Source organism: Equus asinus, chromosome 4 (genome assembly GCF_041296235.1).
Source record: "Equus asinus isolate D_3611 breed Donkey chromosome 4, EquAss-T2T_v2, whole genome shotgun sequence".
NCBI classification, from domain to species: Eukaryota; Metazoa; Chordata; class Mammalia; order Perissodactyla; family Equidae; genus Equus; species Equus asinus.
The window spans coordinates 37,346,883-37,366,197 of record NC_091793.1 but is presented as its reverse complement, the minus strand read 5'-3'; the positions used below and the strand labels follow the sequence as shown (position 1 = coordinate 37,366,197).

Genomic DNA, 19,315 nt, shown 5'->3' with positions numbered 1-19,315 from the left:
CCCCGCCCCGGTCCTCTCCGAGATCTCTGGCAATCCCTAGCCCCACGGGGCGGGCAACGGCAGCTGGGGGTCGCCCTGCCCTCTGGGATTCTCTCCGGGCGTCTCCCGGAGCCGTGAATGTTCAGCGTGGCCCCTCTGCTAATGGCAGACAGAGAGTTTTGTCTGCTGCCCGGGCGGAGCTCCGGCGCTTCCCCTCCGGGTCGCAGAACCAGCCTTTGAAAGTTTCCCCCGCCCTGGTCCTCTCCGAGATCTCCGGCAATCCCTAGTCCCACGGGGCGGGCAACGGCAGCTGGGGGTCGCCCCGCCCTCAGGGCTTCTCTCCGGGCCTCTGCTGGGAGCCCTGAATGCTGGGCGTGGCCCCTCTGCTAATGGCAGACAGAGAGTTTTGTCTGCTGCCTGGTGGAGCTCCGGCGCTTCCCCTCCGGGTCGCAGGACCGGCCTTTGAAAGTTCCCCCCGCCCCGGTCCTCTCCGAGATCTCTGGCAATCCCTAGCCCCACGGGGCGGGCAACGGCAGCTGGGGGTCGCCCCGCCCTCTGGGATTCTCTCCGGGCCTCTCCTGGAGCCGTGAATGCTCAGCGTGGCCCCTCTGCTAACGGCAGACAGAGAGTTTTGTCTGCTGCCCGGGCGGAGCTCTGGCGCTTCCCCTCCGGGTCGCAGAACCGGCCTTTGAAAATTCCCCCGGCCCCGGTCCTCTCCGAGATCTCCGGCAATCCCTAGTCCCACGGGGCGGGCAACGGCAGCTGGGAGATCTCCGTGCCCTCCGTGTCTCTCTCTGGGACCCTCCAGGCGCCCCGAGCACCAGGCTGGGTCTCCCCGCCAATGGCGGGGAGAGACTCTCCCCGCGGCCTCAGGTGTGCAACTCCAAAGTTTCCCTCTGCGTTTAGGAGTAATTGCAGGGGGTTTAGGTAGGGTTCTGGTCACCTGTTTCCACCGTCGCTCCTCTGTTGTGTTCTCGAGCCTGCCCTAGATGTGTGTGGATCCTCTGGGGGCGTCCGTTGGAAGAAAGCCGCTTGCGGGTACTAGGCTGCCCGTCGGGGTCGGAGAGTTTTCACCTATTTCCACATCCTCCCGGAGGAAAGTCCATCCGCCTTCCGATGTATAGTCGCGTGGGTGTCTCAGACGTCCTGAGATGCTGTCTGGATATCCTTTGTCAAGCGATAAGTGTCCAAATAATTGTAGACTCGAAGGGCGAGAGACAAAGAGGACTACTCATGGCGCCATCTTGGCTCTTCTCCAAGGGTCCAGTTTTTTAACCACAACAAAGCCGTTGAGCAAAATGAAGTAAATGAAACTAAACATTTAACTTAGTTTTCGGCAAAACAGAACGCAACGAACAGATTTGTTAACGACACCCCTGCCTCTCACTTTCTTTGAAATTATACAAAGTGACTAAACTTCAGGAAATTGTCCCTTTGAGAATGAAAAACAGTTATATGCCGAATGCAGCCAGGCTTGGTTTATCAAGCAGAGCACACATTCTCGCTACTTTTACAGGAAATACATAACATCAGGTTCATGATTATATTTTGGTTTAAATGATATCCAAGTATCATTATACCTCCAAATTGCACATCTCACAAAAGTGGGACCAGTACTTTGAGCACAGATAACACAAAGGCTCTGGGTTCCTTGATGAACGAGAGTGTATTTCACCTTGACACCATTGCTGGCAAATCTCCGAGAGATGAGCATTTTGAAAACGCTATAAACAACTTAGCCTTTTCTTAGCATTTTGAAGAGCACATTAATATCCTGGCCTTTTCTTAAGGGCTTTCTTTTTCCCTTAGCCAAATTTGACAGTTAGAAGCGAACAGTGAGAGGACGGAATCAAAGTCAGCGCTGTGTTTTAAAAGCAGCGTGGAACTGATGTCATCCAGCATTGTCTTCAAAAGAATATAAGAATATTAAGTGGATGTCTCATGAACTTCCATATAAAGGATACTCTTCACTTGAGGACAGAATGATAATGTCTCACAGAAGATATAATTCTAGATGCCCATAAAATCTATTCAGACAACTCTTGGCTGGTACAAAAAAGAATATATGAAAATCTAACTCTCAACTTAACCAAAAGCAGTTATATTAATAGAATGAATTTTTTAATACTTAGTAAACACCTACAGAATATGTGGAACCTTGTAAATGACAGTTTAAGGAGAGTATTGGCATTGCTATCATTTAGGAGGTCTTGTTAAAAAGAAACCAAGAGGCACACGGTAATGTAATAAAATTAGCCAAAGGAAGTTAACTAGCTGAGCACCATCCTCTCGTATTTAACATCCTAAAGGAAAGTGAAATGGAAGCTGTCCCACTCACGTAGAGGCACATCCAACCCACCCAACACTCAGAAAGGCCACACAGGTTATTTCAAAGGGTGCTTTGGGAATCCACCTAGTTTATCCTCTATCCTCTGGGTTTAAACACACTCGGCAACTCCAAGACAGTTACCTAGCATATTTGGGAGAGTTGTTGACTAATTTTAAAAATTGTTTAAATAGGTTGCCAGGAGCAGCCTCTGCTCAGCGAACAGGCCTAGAAATAGGGCATTTTATTGGATTTTGTGGCAGATTGCATTTTCCTACAATGGCTGCAACAAGAGCTCCCAACCCACATGCCTTTCTTATAATTTGACTTTGACACTCCTCCTTCAGTGATGAGGATTTTAGGCTGGTTAATTTTAAAACTGCAGATGAGAAGCAGGCTCCGAGGAGTGGAATTTGCTTGCCCTTTGATCAGAGACAGTTGCATTTGTGAAGGAAATCTCCATGCCTCCCTCTCTGTGCCAGGAGGAAGACGGGATGGCCTTATCTCTGGAAACTCTTAATGGGGAAGGCAAGAACTTAAGTTGTTTACTGTTTGGCAACCTCATGTAACTGACCCCCCCCCCACCAAAATCCTGCTTCATCTTTAGCTGAAGATAATATTTGAGCGTGACTTCTGCCATTTACTCAATCCGGTTTGATTCTTATCTAAAAGTTGTGGGACCGCCCAATGGCTGGACCCTACCGGCACTGGTACCATTTTAACTTTTTTTTTGTCTCGTAAAGAGATAACTCACATACCTATGCCTTAAATTTAGCTCTAACCCTCAACTTGGGGCAGCAGAAGCTCTGACTGCCCATGGGTCCTGTCCCCATGCTATTCTATACTATTCTCTAAATAAAAGAGCACTACTGCCAGATCTTAAGAGTCCAAGAAATCTTTCTTTCGACTCCTCGGCTCACCAACCCTGCATCTGCCAGGAGCAGCCTCTGCTCGATGAACAGGGTTAGAAATAGGGCGTTTTATTGGATTTTGTGGCAGATTGCATTTTCCTACAATGGCTGCAACAAGAGCTCCCAACCCACATGCCTTTCTTATAATTTGACTTTGACACTCCCCATTCAGGATGTGAATTCTATGTCCAACCTTGAATCTGGGTGGATTTGGGACTAGTGGGGAAGAGTCGCAATGTAACTTCCAGAGCTAGAGCAAGAATCGCGATAAGCCTTCTGCCTGGTTCTCTTGGGAGACTCATTCTTGAAACCCAGGCACTATGCTGTCTGGACACCCGACCAGCCACAGACACGTCATGTGCTGTTTCAGGGCCCACAGCCCAATCTGTGTTACCAGCCCCGGCGGCGAACAGCAAACCAAACAAGCCTTTGAGCCTTAGGGGGTTCCAGCCCCCAGCAACTGAGTCATCCCCAACATTTGGGTCTTCCCAGTCACTGCCCCAGATACCATGGGGCAAGATACCAGAGACAGGTTGCCCTACTATGCCCTTCTAAATACATGACACTCAGAATGCTTGAGCCTAAAAAGTGGTGGTCATTTGTGCCTCTAAATTTGGGGTGCTTTGAATATAACAGTAGTAGTGGAACAGACGAGAATGAGGAATAGATGTGGTTAAAAGCAATGGCTGCAGCCATTCCTAGCTCTTCCACTATTCTAGCCTCTCTTTTGGCAATGTACTCAGAGGCTTGATCCCAGACATGTTGTTGCTGTTCTGCTACAGGCACTCCTTACGGAACCAAATCTACTTACATGAGCTTAATTCCAAGTGAACTCAGATAGCTCTTAGAGGATAGTAATAGTAACTAGCTATTTTGCTTAGTAGGTGCCAGGCACTGTTCTAAGAGTTGTACATGGATTAATTCACTTAATCCACTCAGCAACCCTATGAGGTAAGTACTTATTTTTATTCCCATTTTACAAATAGTGAAACTGAAGCATTTAGGTTAAACAACTTGCCTAAGACTGTACATCTAGCAAATGTCAGAGCAGGGCTGGGATTCAGAGCCAGGCAATTTGGCTCTCGAGCCTGCCCGTTAGCCACCACACACACTGCTTCCCAAAACCTGACTCTAACTCTCCCTCAGCAACGTGATGCTCAACCCAGCCCCTCCACCTGAATGGCTGGGGTGCTGAAAAGACGCACGGTGCTGGCTTCAGCATAGCGATGCCAGTTAACGGCACAGGTTCTGGAGTCTGCGAGTCTTGGCTGTGACAGTTCCAGCCATGTGACTTTAGGCAGGTCTTTTAACCTCCGTCAACCTCATTCACCCCATGTTCATGCAAAACAATCATCCATTTTGAAACCACAACCACTGTCTTCTTGTGTGTGCATTAACCCCATCCCTCCTTTCCAGACTGTCAGAGGAGGCGAGGGCTCTTTCTCAGCTCTGGTTCCTCCAGTGGGTCCAACACAGTGCCTTGCACTCAGCCACAGCTTGTAAACGGAGCTGACTTTTTTTTTTTACTTCTCTCTTCATTTACGACCTCTATTTTTTGCCTCATTTTCCAAAGGCCTTCCGAATCAGAGGAAATGCTTTCATGAGTGCCCTTCATCGTGTTTATGTCTTCCTAAGGATACTCTACTGCCTTCCAATCATCTCCAGAGCAATTAAAACTTTTAACCATGGGCCATAAGAGCTTCTACTAACTCAATTTCTTATAGGGAACTAGTGAGCCCTTCTTGAAAGATACCAAAGGGAATTTCTCACCTTCAGAGCTATGCTGAGATAATACCAGAGTATCATCTGATATTATTACTGAGGAGTGATGGTTGGCCCCCAGGCCTCTATTACCCCCTGTGCTATAATTGCTTCTGTATTTGTCTGACTCCCCCGCTAATCTGCATGTCCCCTTGAAGGCAGGGACTCTGGCTTTTACTGTAACCCAGTGCCTAGTGCAAGGGCTGGCCCAGAGGAGGCACTGGACAAATGTTTACTATACAAATGCATGAAATTGACAGGGCCAAAGTCACTGTTAATGGCAAAGCTAGAACTGCAACCCAAGGGGATCTTGGAAGATGTATCACAAGAATTCATTCATTTAACAAACATTTATTCAACACCTTCAGGGGGCCAACATTGGACTAAGAATAAAGATGTAGTTAGATCCAATTTTATTATATAAGACCCAATCTGCTCTAGCAGAGGAGACAAACGTGGAAGCACATCATTATAACGCATTTTGATAAAAACTATTAAGTACAGAGATATAAACCATGGGCTTGAGAGAGACTGATGAAAAGAAGGCAGTCTGAGTTAGGTTAACGTGGGTTAGATGTGTTATTACCCGTTTTACACAATAACCCAGCAAAGGATAAGACGCTAGCATTGTGAAGCAATTATTTCAGCTGACAGGCAAGGGTCATAAGGTCATAGGAGCCATAAGGTATAGGTAGCCACATGACAGAATCAGTACATTTGACACAAAATTAAAGATGCAAAAGACTAAGTAAACTAAGATATGTTAACATATCTGTGACTCTGTGTCTCCCTCAAGCTGTTTTTCTTCCCTCTGCATACATCTTACCCAAACCTTCTTAAAGATAATAATCACTTTAGTGATCAGCATGTGGTTGATGTCGATATCTGATCATAAACTCATCAAAAAATGATGAGGTTAAGAATCAGAAGTAAGAAAACACGGGTCCATTAAACTCAGCCATGTGGAAAGGAACACACACTGACAGTGTGCATAACGCAGCGTTAAGTCCTTAGAATTTAACTACCATTAAGGAGATTTTTGAGTTCAATTCAAAATATTTTTAAGAAAACATATTGCATAATTAGACTATTTTATGTTCAAACGGAGCTTGAGAAATAATGGCAGACGTCAGGCTATACTGGTGCTTTCTCAGAGTAAATAAGAGGAGTTTTTGGATTTATTGTGAGAAATTCACAGCGGCTCCAATCCACCTGAGCCTCTTGCAGGCTGTCAGCTGTCTCATCAGTACTCTCACCTTGCATGTGCCTCTGTTCTGCTCCTGTACTGCCTCTATTGACATTTTCCACTCCTATATCCAGAAAGCCAAGAGCTGCTGGAGAAAAATCACAGGCCAAGCAGCCTAGCGCCCCAACAAATTTATGACTTTTAAATCTCCATGTGGCCTCAATCCCTTCCTTTGGCCTTTGTCAGCTTCCTTGTCCATCACACTCAAAGACTGTGAATATTCAAGACCTTTATCTTTCTCTTAGAAGACTACGTGTCAACCTCACCCCAATACAGTCATGCGCCACATAATGATGCTTCAGGCAATGACGGACTGAATATACGCCGGTGGTCCCATAAGATTAGTACCATGTAGCGTAGATTTTTAGTAGGCTATACTATCTAGGTCTGTGTATGTACACTCTAGGATGTTCGCACAACGACAAGATTGCCTAATGATGAATTTCTCAGAACGTCTTACTGTCATTAAGCTGACACATGACTGCTGTAGAGAAACTTACCTCCACTTCATTGAGAAAGTGAATACCACTGGGTGTGAATGGCCCCAGTTTCTCCCACCCTTTTCTTACAAGCTTACTCACACCCCTTCCCACCTTAATCTGCTACCCCAAGACCTAGAGGAAGAGACGTCTTTCCTCTTCTTCCAGTCAACCAGCTCACTTGTACAGTTCGTGTCTTTTGATTCCCAAAATCTCCTTTAAGGCCTTGCTCCATCATTTGGCCTTCTCTCTTCTAGACAGGCAACCTCCACCACTGCTAGCTCTTTCCCTCGCCATCACTCCTGACCTAACACCCTCCCTTACAATGTGTCTCCTCCAGCTTCTCCTCTACCCTCTCCAGAGTTCTTACCCAAACCTCCCTAAAGATTCACCAACACTTGCAACTGCCACTTTCTCACCTCTCACTCCTCAGCTCCCTGTAGCAGCTGCTCCCACTAGTCTAATAAAACATTCACTGGCTATCATTTAGTTAAAGATGCAGATCCTGGATATAAGCAGAACGGTATTTGACTCCTGCCTCCTCCACTTATATGCTGGGAGACCTTGCTGCTTAATTTCCCTGTGCATCAGTTTCCTCACTGCTAAAATGGGGATAATAATAGTAACCAACATCACAGGGTTCTTATAAAATTAAAGGAGATAACATATTTAAAACACTGAACAGTGTCTGCACATGCCATGTGCTCAATAAATATTAACTATTAATATTATTGCCACTAGGAGCTATATTTGCATTTTAATGATTACTACCATTATTGTTTGTCCATACTGTCAGTTGTCAATGTTATGCTAGATCAAGCTAAGAATCCTGAACTAAGAAAAATCCAACTAAACTCATGCAGCCAAGAAAAACCACTTTGCAACCCCCTTATACAATGTGTCTTATCTCTTGGCCTAGGATAACCTTTTCTACCTTCAAACCAGGATGTGCTCCTAGGAATCTCCTCTTCCTACTGATTCTGTATGACTCTAGTTGGTTCAGTTCATACACACACACACTGATTAGGTAAATTTATTTGTGTCATGTGAACCAATAGGAAAATATTTAATTAGCTGAGTACAAGAACTTTAACCTATGTTGCCTTTGCCTTTGCAGCAACAAAAGGATCTGCACCAATGTTCTACATGCAGCTGGCAGTCAGTAATTACTGAGGGACAGATAGTTGTCTAAAACAACCTAGTCCTTCCCATCTTCAGCAGCAAGAACAGAAAGGATATTTTTAGCATCACGTTTGAATCCTACCTGACAACTTGGAAACTGCAATAATTTGAAGCTATGCAGGCAATGAAAGGGATGCTTTATTGTCGGTTCCCAGAAATCATACCTACTGGTCATTTCTATTCTGTGATTGATCACTAAGAAGGTTAGCACAGAGCACTCCTTCCCTTCCTTCATCTCCTTGCTATTCTCAGTTTCTTTTTGTCACAAGCTGTGTGTGGCAATATTTATTTTAATTAGGAGCAGGCAATAACAAGCAAAGGCGATTGTAATAGGTACATTCGGCAGGGAACACCTGGCAAAGCAAGATCTCATCCCGGTGACAAAAACAGCATCGCTAAGGCATGTAATTTTGTTTGTCTAACAACTTACTCCTGTGAACAAGCTCGTAAAGGCCCACATCCCCCACAGCACTATTAGGTAAGGCTTGCTGTCATTGGAAGTATTGGCGTGGGGTTCAACTGCGAGGCACCTTCTTTTGGACTGGTGGCTCTTTCCCCACTGGCATCTCAGGTTGGGATCCTGCACACTGACCTAATTCCTCTAGAATTCAACAATGATTTACATTACAGGCAAAGAAAATCATCCCTAGTTCTCTCTCGACCTTTGACACCTTTCCTCTTCTTTTTTTATCAATATTTCAAAACAAATTTGGATCCTACAAGTCTGTTTGAAATTAGTTAACTAGGAGATGAAGAATTTACACTTGGAAGGCAGGACCGTGGTAGGGATGATAATGACGATTAAATAGCTAATATTTACTAAGCACTTATTTGCACTAGGACCTATGCCAAATACTTAACACATATTATTTGCTTTTGTCCTCACAATTGTGAGAGGTTAACATCATCACCCCATTTTTACACTTGAGAAAACTGAGGAAGCTGAATAACTTACCTAAAGTCACATAACCAACAAGATTCAAGGCTGAGACTCCAGGCCAGGTCTGTCAGCAGCCAAAGCCCACTAATACTATAAATCATGTGTCTTATAATAACAAATTCTTTTTCTGTGACCTATTTTTAACTAAAGTTTGTACAAAACTAGATTTAACCTTGATTTTATTATCAATGGTCTGCCACAGTAAATATACGTATTTCCATAATAGAAAAATTAAGTTCTCCATTTAAAAAAATGGGAAAAGGACAGGATGGCCAAATGAATTTTTTAAAAAGCAAATATTAAATTTCAGGTATTTAAAACTAAAGGGAGTTCAATTTAGTTCAAGAAATAATAACCAAGTGATAGAATGTACAAGGCACTGTAAGAATTCAGAGATTAAGACAGCATCACTCCTGCCCCCTGAGAAGCTAATAGTCTAGTTGGAGGATCACAGAGTGATATTTCAGGTCTTACTTCAAATGTCATCTCTTGAGAGAGGTCTTCCCTGACTGCCTTATGTAAGATGTCACCCCATTCCCTGTTACTTTCTATCACAAGGGTCAGCAAACTTTTTCTGTAAAGGGCCAATACGAAATAATTTAGGCTTTGTGAGCAATATGGTCTCTGTCAAAACTACCCAGCTCTGCTATTGTCACTTAAAAGCAGCTATAGACCATAAGCAAACGAATGAGCATGGCTGTGCTCTAATAAAACTTTATTTATAAAACAGGAAGTGGGCGAGATGTAGTTCATAGGCTGTAGTTTGCTGACCCCCACTTGAACATATCACTCTGTTTTTTCCTTCATAGCACTTAACAAAATCTTAAATTATCTTGCTTATTAATTTATTCATTAATTCACACCACAAAAATGTTGGCTCCAAGAGAGTGGAGTCCTCGTTGCTTGTTCACAGCTTGCTTTCCAGGGCCTGGAAAGGAATTTCTGACACATAGACAGTTCAGTCTAAATATTTGTTGATTGATTAAATGAATTAATACCATTTCTCAAGAGGAGAAACACAGACTGCCAACAAACATATGAACTATATTTGGCCTTATTAATAATAAACATAAAATAAGTGAAAGTGTCATTTTTCATTTGTCAGACTTATAATGGTTAGAAAAAGAGATGGAAGAAGTGAAAGAGGGAGAGGAGAAGAAGGAGGTGAGAAGGAAGGAGGAGGAGAAGGAGGAGAAGAGCTAGGTAGATGAATATACGGGTAAATTGGCCCTCTCATCTACTGCTGGTGGGAGAGAAAATTGGTGCAACGTTTCTGGAGAGCCATTTGCAAATATACACCAAAATGTATACGCTAATTGAAAAATGGGCAAAGGATTGAATAGACAGTTCTCCAAAAAAGATACACAAATGGCAACTAAGCAGGTGAAAAGATGCTCAACTAAACTAGTCATTAGGGAAATGCAAATCAGAAGGAGATACCACTTTACACCCATTAAGATGGCTATTATCACAAAAAAAGCAGAAAATAACAAGTGTTGGTGAGGCTGTGGAGAAACTGGAACTCTTGTGCATTGCTAGCGGGAATGCAAAATGGTGCAGCTTCTGAGGAAAACGGTTTGGGGGGTTCCTCAAAAAGTTAAACATGGAATTACCATATGATCTATCAATTCCACCCCTAGCTGTGTGGAGTGCTTGCATAACGTTGTGAATTACTTAATGACAGTGCAGTAAACACTTAAAAAATGGTTAATGTAAATTTTATATTATTTATATTTTACTACAATTTAAAAAGTATATATATTTTTTCTTTTTATTAAGATTATGATAGTTTACAACCTTGTGAAATTTCAGGTGTACATTATTGTTAGTCATGTTGTAGGTACACCACTTCACCCTTTGTGCCCTCCCCCCACCCCCCTTTCCCCTGGTAACCACCAATCAGTTCTCTTTGTCTATACGTTAACTTCCACCTATGAGTGGAGTCATATAGAGTTCATCTTTCTCTATCTGGCTTATCTCACTTAACATAATACCCTCAGGGTCCATCCATGTTGTTGTGAATGGGATGATTTTATCCTTTGTTATGGCTGAGTAGTATTCCATTGTATATATATATATCATATCTTCTTTATTCAATCATCAGTTGATGGGCACTTAGGTTGCTTCCCTGTCTTGGCTATTGTAAATAATGCAGCGATGAACATAGGGGTGCATGGGACTTTTGGAATTGCTGATTTCAAGTTCTTTGGATAGATACGCACTAGTGGGATGGCTGGGTCATAAGGCATTTCTAGTTTTAATTTTTTGAGAAATCTCCATACTGTTTTCCATAGTGGCTGCACCAGTTTGCCTTCCCACCGTGTATGAGGGTTCCTTTTTCTCCACAACCTCTCCAACAGTTGTCACTTTTTGTTTTGGATATTTTTGCCAATCTAACAGGTGTAAGGTGATATCTTAGGGTAGTTTTGATTTGCACTTCCCTGATGATTAGTGATGATGAACATCTTTTCATGTGTCTATTGGCCATCTGTATATCTTCTTTGGAGAAATGTCTGTTCATGTCCCCTGCCCATTTTTTGATTGGGTTGTTTGATTTTTTGTTGTTGAGCTGTGTGACTTCTTTATATATTATGGAGATTAACTCTTTGTCAGATAAAAAAGTATATATTCTTTTTTACTCCAAAATCCTATTCCTAAGAAATAACTCTGAGGAGATAATATGTAAGGATGAAATATGTATGTACCAGAATCCGCCAACCTCGAGACCCATGAATAAAGACATGGTTATGTAAACAGACACTGACACAACAAATACAGAAAAGAGAATATCACACAGGCATTAAATACAAGGTAGATTTTTCACATAAAAATATTTCCATAATATTACTGTTGAGTGAAAAAAAGCAAGTTAGAGAATGCATGTATAGCATGATCCCATTGATGTAAAAATTATAAAGTTTATCCACACATGAAAAATATTTGAGATAGTCTCCAAAAGATTAGTAGTGGTTATTCTTTGAATGGTAGATTTGAGATAATTTAAAAATTATCCTCTTCAGAATTTTCTGCACTGGTTGATTTTTTAACAAAGAATATTTTAACCAAAATAACATGCTATTATAAACTCATGTTTACCACTTTTTTACTTTAATTAAGGAGGGTTAGGCCCTTGATACTTTCATAATAGATGTTTTCTTCATTTCCATTTCCATAGCAACAATAATGCTTGTGAGAGAATCAGATACTGTTTTAAAAGAGATACATACCTCAGATAGTGATGTCACCTCTCTATCGGTCACAAACAGAGTCATTATTTCAGAGCAACATTCAATAATCATGTTCTAGAAATAAGAAGATTGTATAGTGAGGTTGATCTTATTGATAAAATATTAGATATTTTAATTATAATTATTTATTTGATTCATCTTTTCTTGCATCTTCAACTAACTGTAATTGTCAGGATGAAACTCAGAGGGACTCAGAGGTTACAATCCTCTAAGTAATTAGGGATATTTGAAAAGATACAGAATGGCCACCAAAGAGAAGATCTGATTACAAATAAAACATTATTTTAGGACTGTTTCCCTGCACATTCATTGTTAAAAATCATATGTTACAGAAGAATAACAAGTAAAGTAATTCATACCAAAATAAGATTTTTGGAAAATTACTTTTCTTCTGAGAAAAATAGATTTGTACACAACTAAACAAAACACCAGGTAAAATGTGATCAGAACATGGGTATTTACGACATGCTATAGGAGCCTAGAGGCGGGAGAGAGTAATTATAAGTACAATGATGAACGGAGAAGAATCCTGGAGAAAGGGTCATATGAACTGAGCCCTGAAACAGCAGTAGGATTTCAACTAGCAGAGAATGGGGACAAGGACATTTCGGGTGGAGGGAGCCATGTAAGCAATGAAACACCGGGCATTTAAGGAACATAACGGATCTGATATGGTATTTACTGCAGGCATACAGAGAAAGCAGGAGGTAACAGTAGTGAGAAAGAAGGCTGGAGAGGTAAACTCATAACAGGACATGTGGCAGTAAGGAATTTGGATTTTGTTTTGTGGGAAATTGAGAGGCACTGGACTGAGGAAATAATATCTAATTGTTTTAAAAAGATAATTCTGGCCATGGTTTATGAACTGGACTGTTTTCACAAAAAGGTGAGACTTAAATGTGAACTTAAATGTTTTCACCAAAAGAAAAAGGCAAACTGGACTGGGAAGAGACAAGAAAAAGAGAAATCAGCCAGGAGACTGCTCAAACCGTTTCGGCAGGAAGTGATCATGGCTAGAAGTAGGCCAGCTTCCAAGGGACCAAAAAGGATGGAGGGCAGGCATTTATCCAGCACTGATTAGGGTAGACCGTTTACCTGTGATGGATTTTCCAGGCTCTTGGTCCACTTTACTAGACAGGGAGGAACACACATCCACTCCTATATTCCTCTTATTTATCTATATTTCTAAACTTCTAACTGGTTAACGTATGTCTTTTTCCTACATAAAAGGTTTCAATAACAGCCACGATGGGTTACTGTCATGATTTCATCAAGAGCTATCAAGCAAAATGACACTATCTATATCATTAATCATTTCACATAACAGATGAAGACAGCAATGTTACCTGATAAATGCCTCCCACTGCCTGTCTCAACATTTATCAAACAGCAATTTCGCCTCAACAACATTCTATTTCTTTGGCATTGTTTGAGGTAAACCACATACACACATCGGAAACCAGCTGATTTGATGTTGGGCCGTGAGGGAACTCACAGGACCTTGTTACCACAGACATGAGGGCAAGGAAGGGATCGAGCTCCTCAGCCCCACCAGGAAGCTGCTGGAGGTGAGCTGCAGTTGGAAGGGATCTGGGAGGACACAGAATGACCTTTGCTCAATCTTTGTCATTTCTCCCTTAAAAAGGAGCATCTGTTGATTTTATGAGAGATGGCCTTCTGAATTACTTTAAAAACAACAAAGCCAACTCTTTGACCTAGTTAAAATCCTCATCATCTTTCACCTATAATAGTGAAGGAAGTTGCAAAATTGTTTTCCATCCTCTTAACTCTTGCTTCCCTCGTCCCTCCTTCACATGCCACCAGGGTTATCTTAGTGAATTGTAGGGGGGATTCTGAGATGCCCTTCCACGTGTTGCCCCCACCTCCTCCTACCCCTGCACCTGCTTTCCCACAGCCCTTTCCTGCAGAACAATGTTCGTTTACCATTTATTTTTTCAACATCTATTGAATGCATCCTGAGTGCCATGGAGTGTAATGAACAAGAAAGAAAGAGAGTCCTTAAGGAGCTCACAGACTAGTGGGAGAAATAGGAGAGACACTCTTACAGCACAATGTGATGAGATCGGAGAGGAGGAAGCACTCAATTCTACCCACCTCTTCAGCCTCGTTTCCCACTACATTCACCCTGTACTCCTGCCACAACAGATGTCTCACTGTCCCCTGAATATAACATTCATTCCACAACTTCAAATCTCATCTCTTGCTGTATCCTCAGTCAGGAATGAGTGCTCTCCACATGTCTCCAACTAAAAGTTTCATAAGCACTATTGAAGGAGCACCATGCTTCAGTTACTGGGCTAGATATTGGAGCTAAAATGATGAATAGGACCCCTGGGCAAAGGAATTCACAGTGAGAGAGAGAAAGAGACACATAAACAGTACAGTATTGTCAACACAATACAGTAAGGGCACAGGATAGTTTGAGGTGCAAGGGAAAATGGCCTTTATTTTAGTCTATAGAGGCTATACAATGCTGTCTGAGCTATTTAAGCAACTACAAAGTCTAGCTCAATTTCTCTCTCTCTCAACACACCTACACTCACACACCCGTGTGAATGAGATATCAAAAATAATAGACCAGTTTGCATCAACAGAAGGAAGGATCCAGCAGTCTTACCCTTTTGCATAGTGTAGAATCCAGATAATGGGGGAAATAGGAAAACTGGAAGAAATCAGAGAGACTAAGTTGAAGTACATGATAAAAAGCTGAGCCAGAGCAGGAAGGGGAGAGGAAACAAAACACTCCACGCAGACTGAGTTGGAGGGAAAGTTTAAAGAGTTTGAGCCAAATGAGACAGATGTTGGAGAGCTGCTGTGGATGTCAGAGAAATATTAAGAGCAAGACAGTTGGGGAAAAGAAGATTTAAAAGAAGTTTTCCTGTGTATTATGAAAAGATTCCCTCTCAGATGTTCTTATGAGAGACTCTGTAAAGATTTAGATTACTTTCAATGGTTTTGAACATCAGATTGATGTTTCTTTGAATGACACATTTTGCTAAGAGAGGGCCACCAGGTGGCTGGGCTCATTATGAATGGCATCTGGGTACCTATAGCCATACTCATACAATGATTAAGCTCTTCCATGCCAGGGACCCAATTGTACTGATTTCTGTATGTCACCTCTTGAAGCCTAGGACAATTTTGCACATAATAGTTTATTAAAAAGAATTTGCTAATTGATGCTAATGTCTAACTGTATTTTGTTCTATATTTTCATAGTTCTTTGATATTTGGAATAGGTTGACTATATACTAGTTTTAATTGCCTTTTACAATCCAGGCATTCTACACACGTTTGCTGAACTAACCTTAGGTGACTTGGTAAACACATTTTAAGCTTTTCATATCTGTATGCTGTCATTCCAAAAAGGTGTTTGTGTCTTAAAATCAGGATGGTTTGCATCTTTCATATGATTTAAAGCACCTGATACACTCTGAAGATCCCCCTAAAGCCATGAATGACAAGTTCAAATAACTCAGTCAGTTTGAGCCAGTGTTGTCCAATTTAGAAGAAGGACATACAAGGTTTTCAAGCCAGAAGTGATTAGAACACCTGTTCTTTAGCCCTCCCAATACAGCTTAAATTAATATCTGTGTTCTGAAGTTCTTGGCTAATTCCAGACCGTAGGGATTCAGGGGGTAAAGAGAAAAAGAAGGAAAGGAATGAGAAAAAGAACAAGATTCACTACCTCCCATATCAACCAAAAGCACATTTTCTGGACTCTTATATTTAATAACTCACCAAAAATCCATACTGTGATAGAAATAAATAAATTAGATTATAGAGGTTATGAAATCCTGTCCAATTCCCCAGGAGAATCAATCTCTTTAAGTGTCCTAGTTAACTTCTAATTAGCTCCAAGTGAAGGTTGTCATGACAACAGACTGGCAGATTTAGTCAATGGAATTTATTTGATATAACTCAGAACCTAGTTGCTTTTTTTTTCTTAAGTCCTGGTTAGTATACTGGAGAAAAAGAAAACTTTGTATGTTCCTTCCATTTCTCAACTTTCAAATGTTGTGAACTGATTTAATTTGTTTGCCAATTCACTTAAACAAACATTAGTTGTCCTCCCATTTTGCGACAGTGTCTCATATGTAGAACTAACAGAACTGGAAAATATCTAAAAATGCCCTACCTAAAGCTAAAGAAACACTTTCTAAGTTGGAGAATAAAACAAATTCAAAAACACAGAGGAGAATGTCAGAATTGAAAGGAGTTGGTTCTACTCAAGGACTGACCCACTCACATAGACCATTCTAGTCAGGACATGAAAGCAAGACACAAACCTGGGTTAAGGCAAGGAGGGTGCTCTGCATTCCTCCCTCTGCTTACACTCAAATGCCCCCTCCTCCGCCCCCATTTATTCCTGATTTGTTTATATTCATAGTCAACCTCTTGGCTCAGATGCTGGGCTCATTGTGAAGAATTTCATATCTCCATCCCACCTCCAGGGAAATTCTGATGACTCGAATTCCAACGAAGGGCGCCATCTCTCCATCTCAGAGCAGTATTTCAGTGACAGGGTCATTTTTAGAGATGAGAGAAAAATTAGTCCCAGGAAAGAATAAGTGACTGACCCTAGTTAGTAAAGCTGATAGAACCCTTACTCTTACGGATGCTCATTCTCCTGCCTCAGACAACCTAAGCTGAAAAGACAAATGGGCTCAGGAGAAAATAATCATTTTCCATATATGAACTATATAGAAGAGGACTAAGGGACTATTTCAGCAAAGAATATTCTAGACTATGGCTCAAAGACAGCCATCTGATAAGTTTGGTTTACAACTGAAAAACTGTGATTGTAAGTGATTTACAAAAGAAGTGCAAAAATGGCATGAGAGCTGAGTTCTTGAAAACAGACATGAAATGGCATCCACATACTTTATGAAAAGCAATATATATAAATATACACATAAATAATGTATATAATCTCATGAGTTTGAGATACCTCGTCTATTGGGAGATTTATTATAAGCACTCAGTGTATCAGTAACATCATTAAACATCTGGTAATTCATGTTGTAATGTCTGAGGACACTGAAAAGGATGTGCAACCCAAAGTCTAAGACATCAGTTCCATGATAAATCCAAGCACAGAGCAGAGGAGACAGAAATGCAGGAAAGCGGCATTTTGCAAAGGCTAACCGTTCTTGCCCGATGAATCCTCTTACAGCTGCGCTTGTTGCTTTTACAACAATGAAAAATGCATTCACTTACTCTACTGGTAAATTAAGACTGAAAATGTTAGTAAGTATACACTTAAAATCAGGAGAGTGGTCAACTTTTAAACTTTCACGTAACAAGTGTGTAGATGAGGTAAACAAGAAAACAAAAAGAGCCATACCAATAATATTCTTTAAGAATTAAAAAGGTTTTGTTATTGGTAACCAATTGAATATTAACCTGGCAGAAAGCGATTTAAGAAAAAAGATACAGCAGACCAAAAATAAAGGGAAGATCCTAAAAGCTTTCAGGGAAGAAAAACAGAGATGGCACCCAAGTGGTTGGTCATTCAAGCAGGAAAACAGTGAAGGGAGGGCCCAGAATTAGAGCTGTGCTGCAACATTGTGGGTAACAGTCCTCAACTACAGCAGGAGGATAGGGATTTTCAAGAAGAAAAAAAAGGAATTGAGACTTTATTTGATAAGCATGAACACTTGGGTAAAAATCAGTGGATGAACACACGAAAGATCTGATGCAATGCCCAGAAAAAAGTTAAGGAAAAAAGACAAGTCAAGAAAAATCAAACCTTATGCAAGAAAGGAAAATAACCATAGTATACTATTTGACTGGGCTGTGAACATTGTTTACTGGGATGTCATGATGTAAACACTGAATACTTATTTAGTTAAGTTCTCTAATATAACAATATTTAGAAGGGAAGGGGAAAGAAGTTGGGGAGAAGTAAGCTAAATCCTTATATACTATAATAAAATCAATAGATATCTAAAATTCATACATAAAGAAAAAAAGAATGATTATCTGTAGCTATTAGCACTATTCATTCTGGCTTTCCTCCTTCCAAGCTTATTTATAAGGTCAAAGAGACATTAAGTGGAAGTGATATGATGGAAACTTGAAAAGCCAGTATGCGATTTGCCCCCTTTCTTCCCTCCTGCCATGGTGACTGGCGATATTCCTTCCCGGAAATCTTTGTTTATATTTTTGGAGGTACCCTGCCTGCAAGACTGCTAGTCTCTGCCCTTCTGTGCAGTAAGCCTGGCGACCGCAGAAGGGGAATGAGGCAATCCTATGCTTACACAGGTGTGCCACGTGACTGTGTGACTAGGTGGGCAAGTCTAGCTAATTCAGGAGTGAAATATTAATAAGTTCATTTGGCCACAGATCTAAAGCCATGCTCGCTAATCAGCTTTATCAGTAACGATGCTGATATGTTGGTCTCCATATGTCTATCTCCTATGTCCCACCCTTCAGTGGGTTCAGGACTCAGGAGGCGTAGAAGGGAAATGATCCTCTCCACCAAAACACAAACATCAGTCATCACAAAAACACTCAATTGTGTGATCAGATTAATAACACATTATAAGAATAATGCCCCCACCTTTCTTGCTTAGAAAAATACATAGGCATAGAAAAAGTCTGAAAGATATATGCTTATCTGTATTTTCTAATTTTTCTTCACCCATTACTTGGGTAATAAAAATGTTCAAATAACAGACTTAGAGTGAAAAATTAAAAGTAATGTTAAAAGTTACACAGCAGTTTCTTGGGATTCATAGTTATATCTGAACGATTTCTCTAGATTGGCTTTGTTCTCATTCACCATCGGATTCTTATAATTGGTGTGCTTAGAAGAGTTTTGAAGAAAACACTATTTATGTGTCCAAAAGTTGGGTCCTATTTGGTACTCTAAGCAGAGAAAAGAGAGGGCAGAAGAACCACAAAGTTCAAGTTCAGTTACATAGTTCTGCTTTGATGAAGTAAAGAATAATTTCAATAATTATGTATAATGACATCCATCCTGCAATGGCAGTGTAACTTTCCCTTATTTAACAACTTACTTCCATTTCTTTATCAATTGATTTCTCTTCCACTTCTTCCATTTCAGATACATTTTCACCTGAAGTAACATCAGGAATTGTTGGCAATGATATTTCGGCGATTTGCGTAAGATTAGAGAGTTTCTCATGAATTGAAATAACGCTAAAAATAACAAATATAAACGTATTTTACTTGAACAGTTAAGCAAGGCATTCAT

The 19,315-nt window shown here is 41.0% G+C and overlaps 1 protein-coding gene across 14 annotated transcripts in view; it reads right to left on the bottom strand.

Annotated features, from left to right (window-relative positions):
- CFAP54 (cilia and flagella associated protein 54) overlaps positions 1-19,315 on the bottom strand; it is a 308,554-nt gene that overhangs the window by 21,445 nt on the left and 267,794 nt on the right. For all 14 annotated transcript variants that reach the window (XR_011502650.1, XM_070507105.1, XM_070507102.1 and 11 more), the window contains 2 exons: positions 19,119-19,260; positions 12,052-12,126 (listed from right to left, as the gene is read on the bottom strand). Coding sequence is in view for 13 of the 14 variants with exons in the window: in XM_070507105.1 (XP_070363206.1) it covers positions 12,052-12,126; positions 19,119-19,260 (217 nt within the window). In the remaining variant the exon portion in view is untranslated. The remainder of the gene's footprint in view (positions 1-12,051; positions 12,127-19,118; positions 19,261-19,315) is intronic.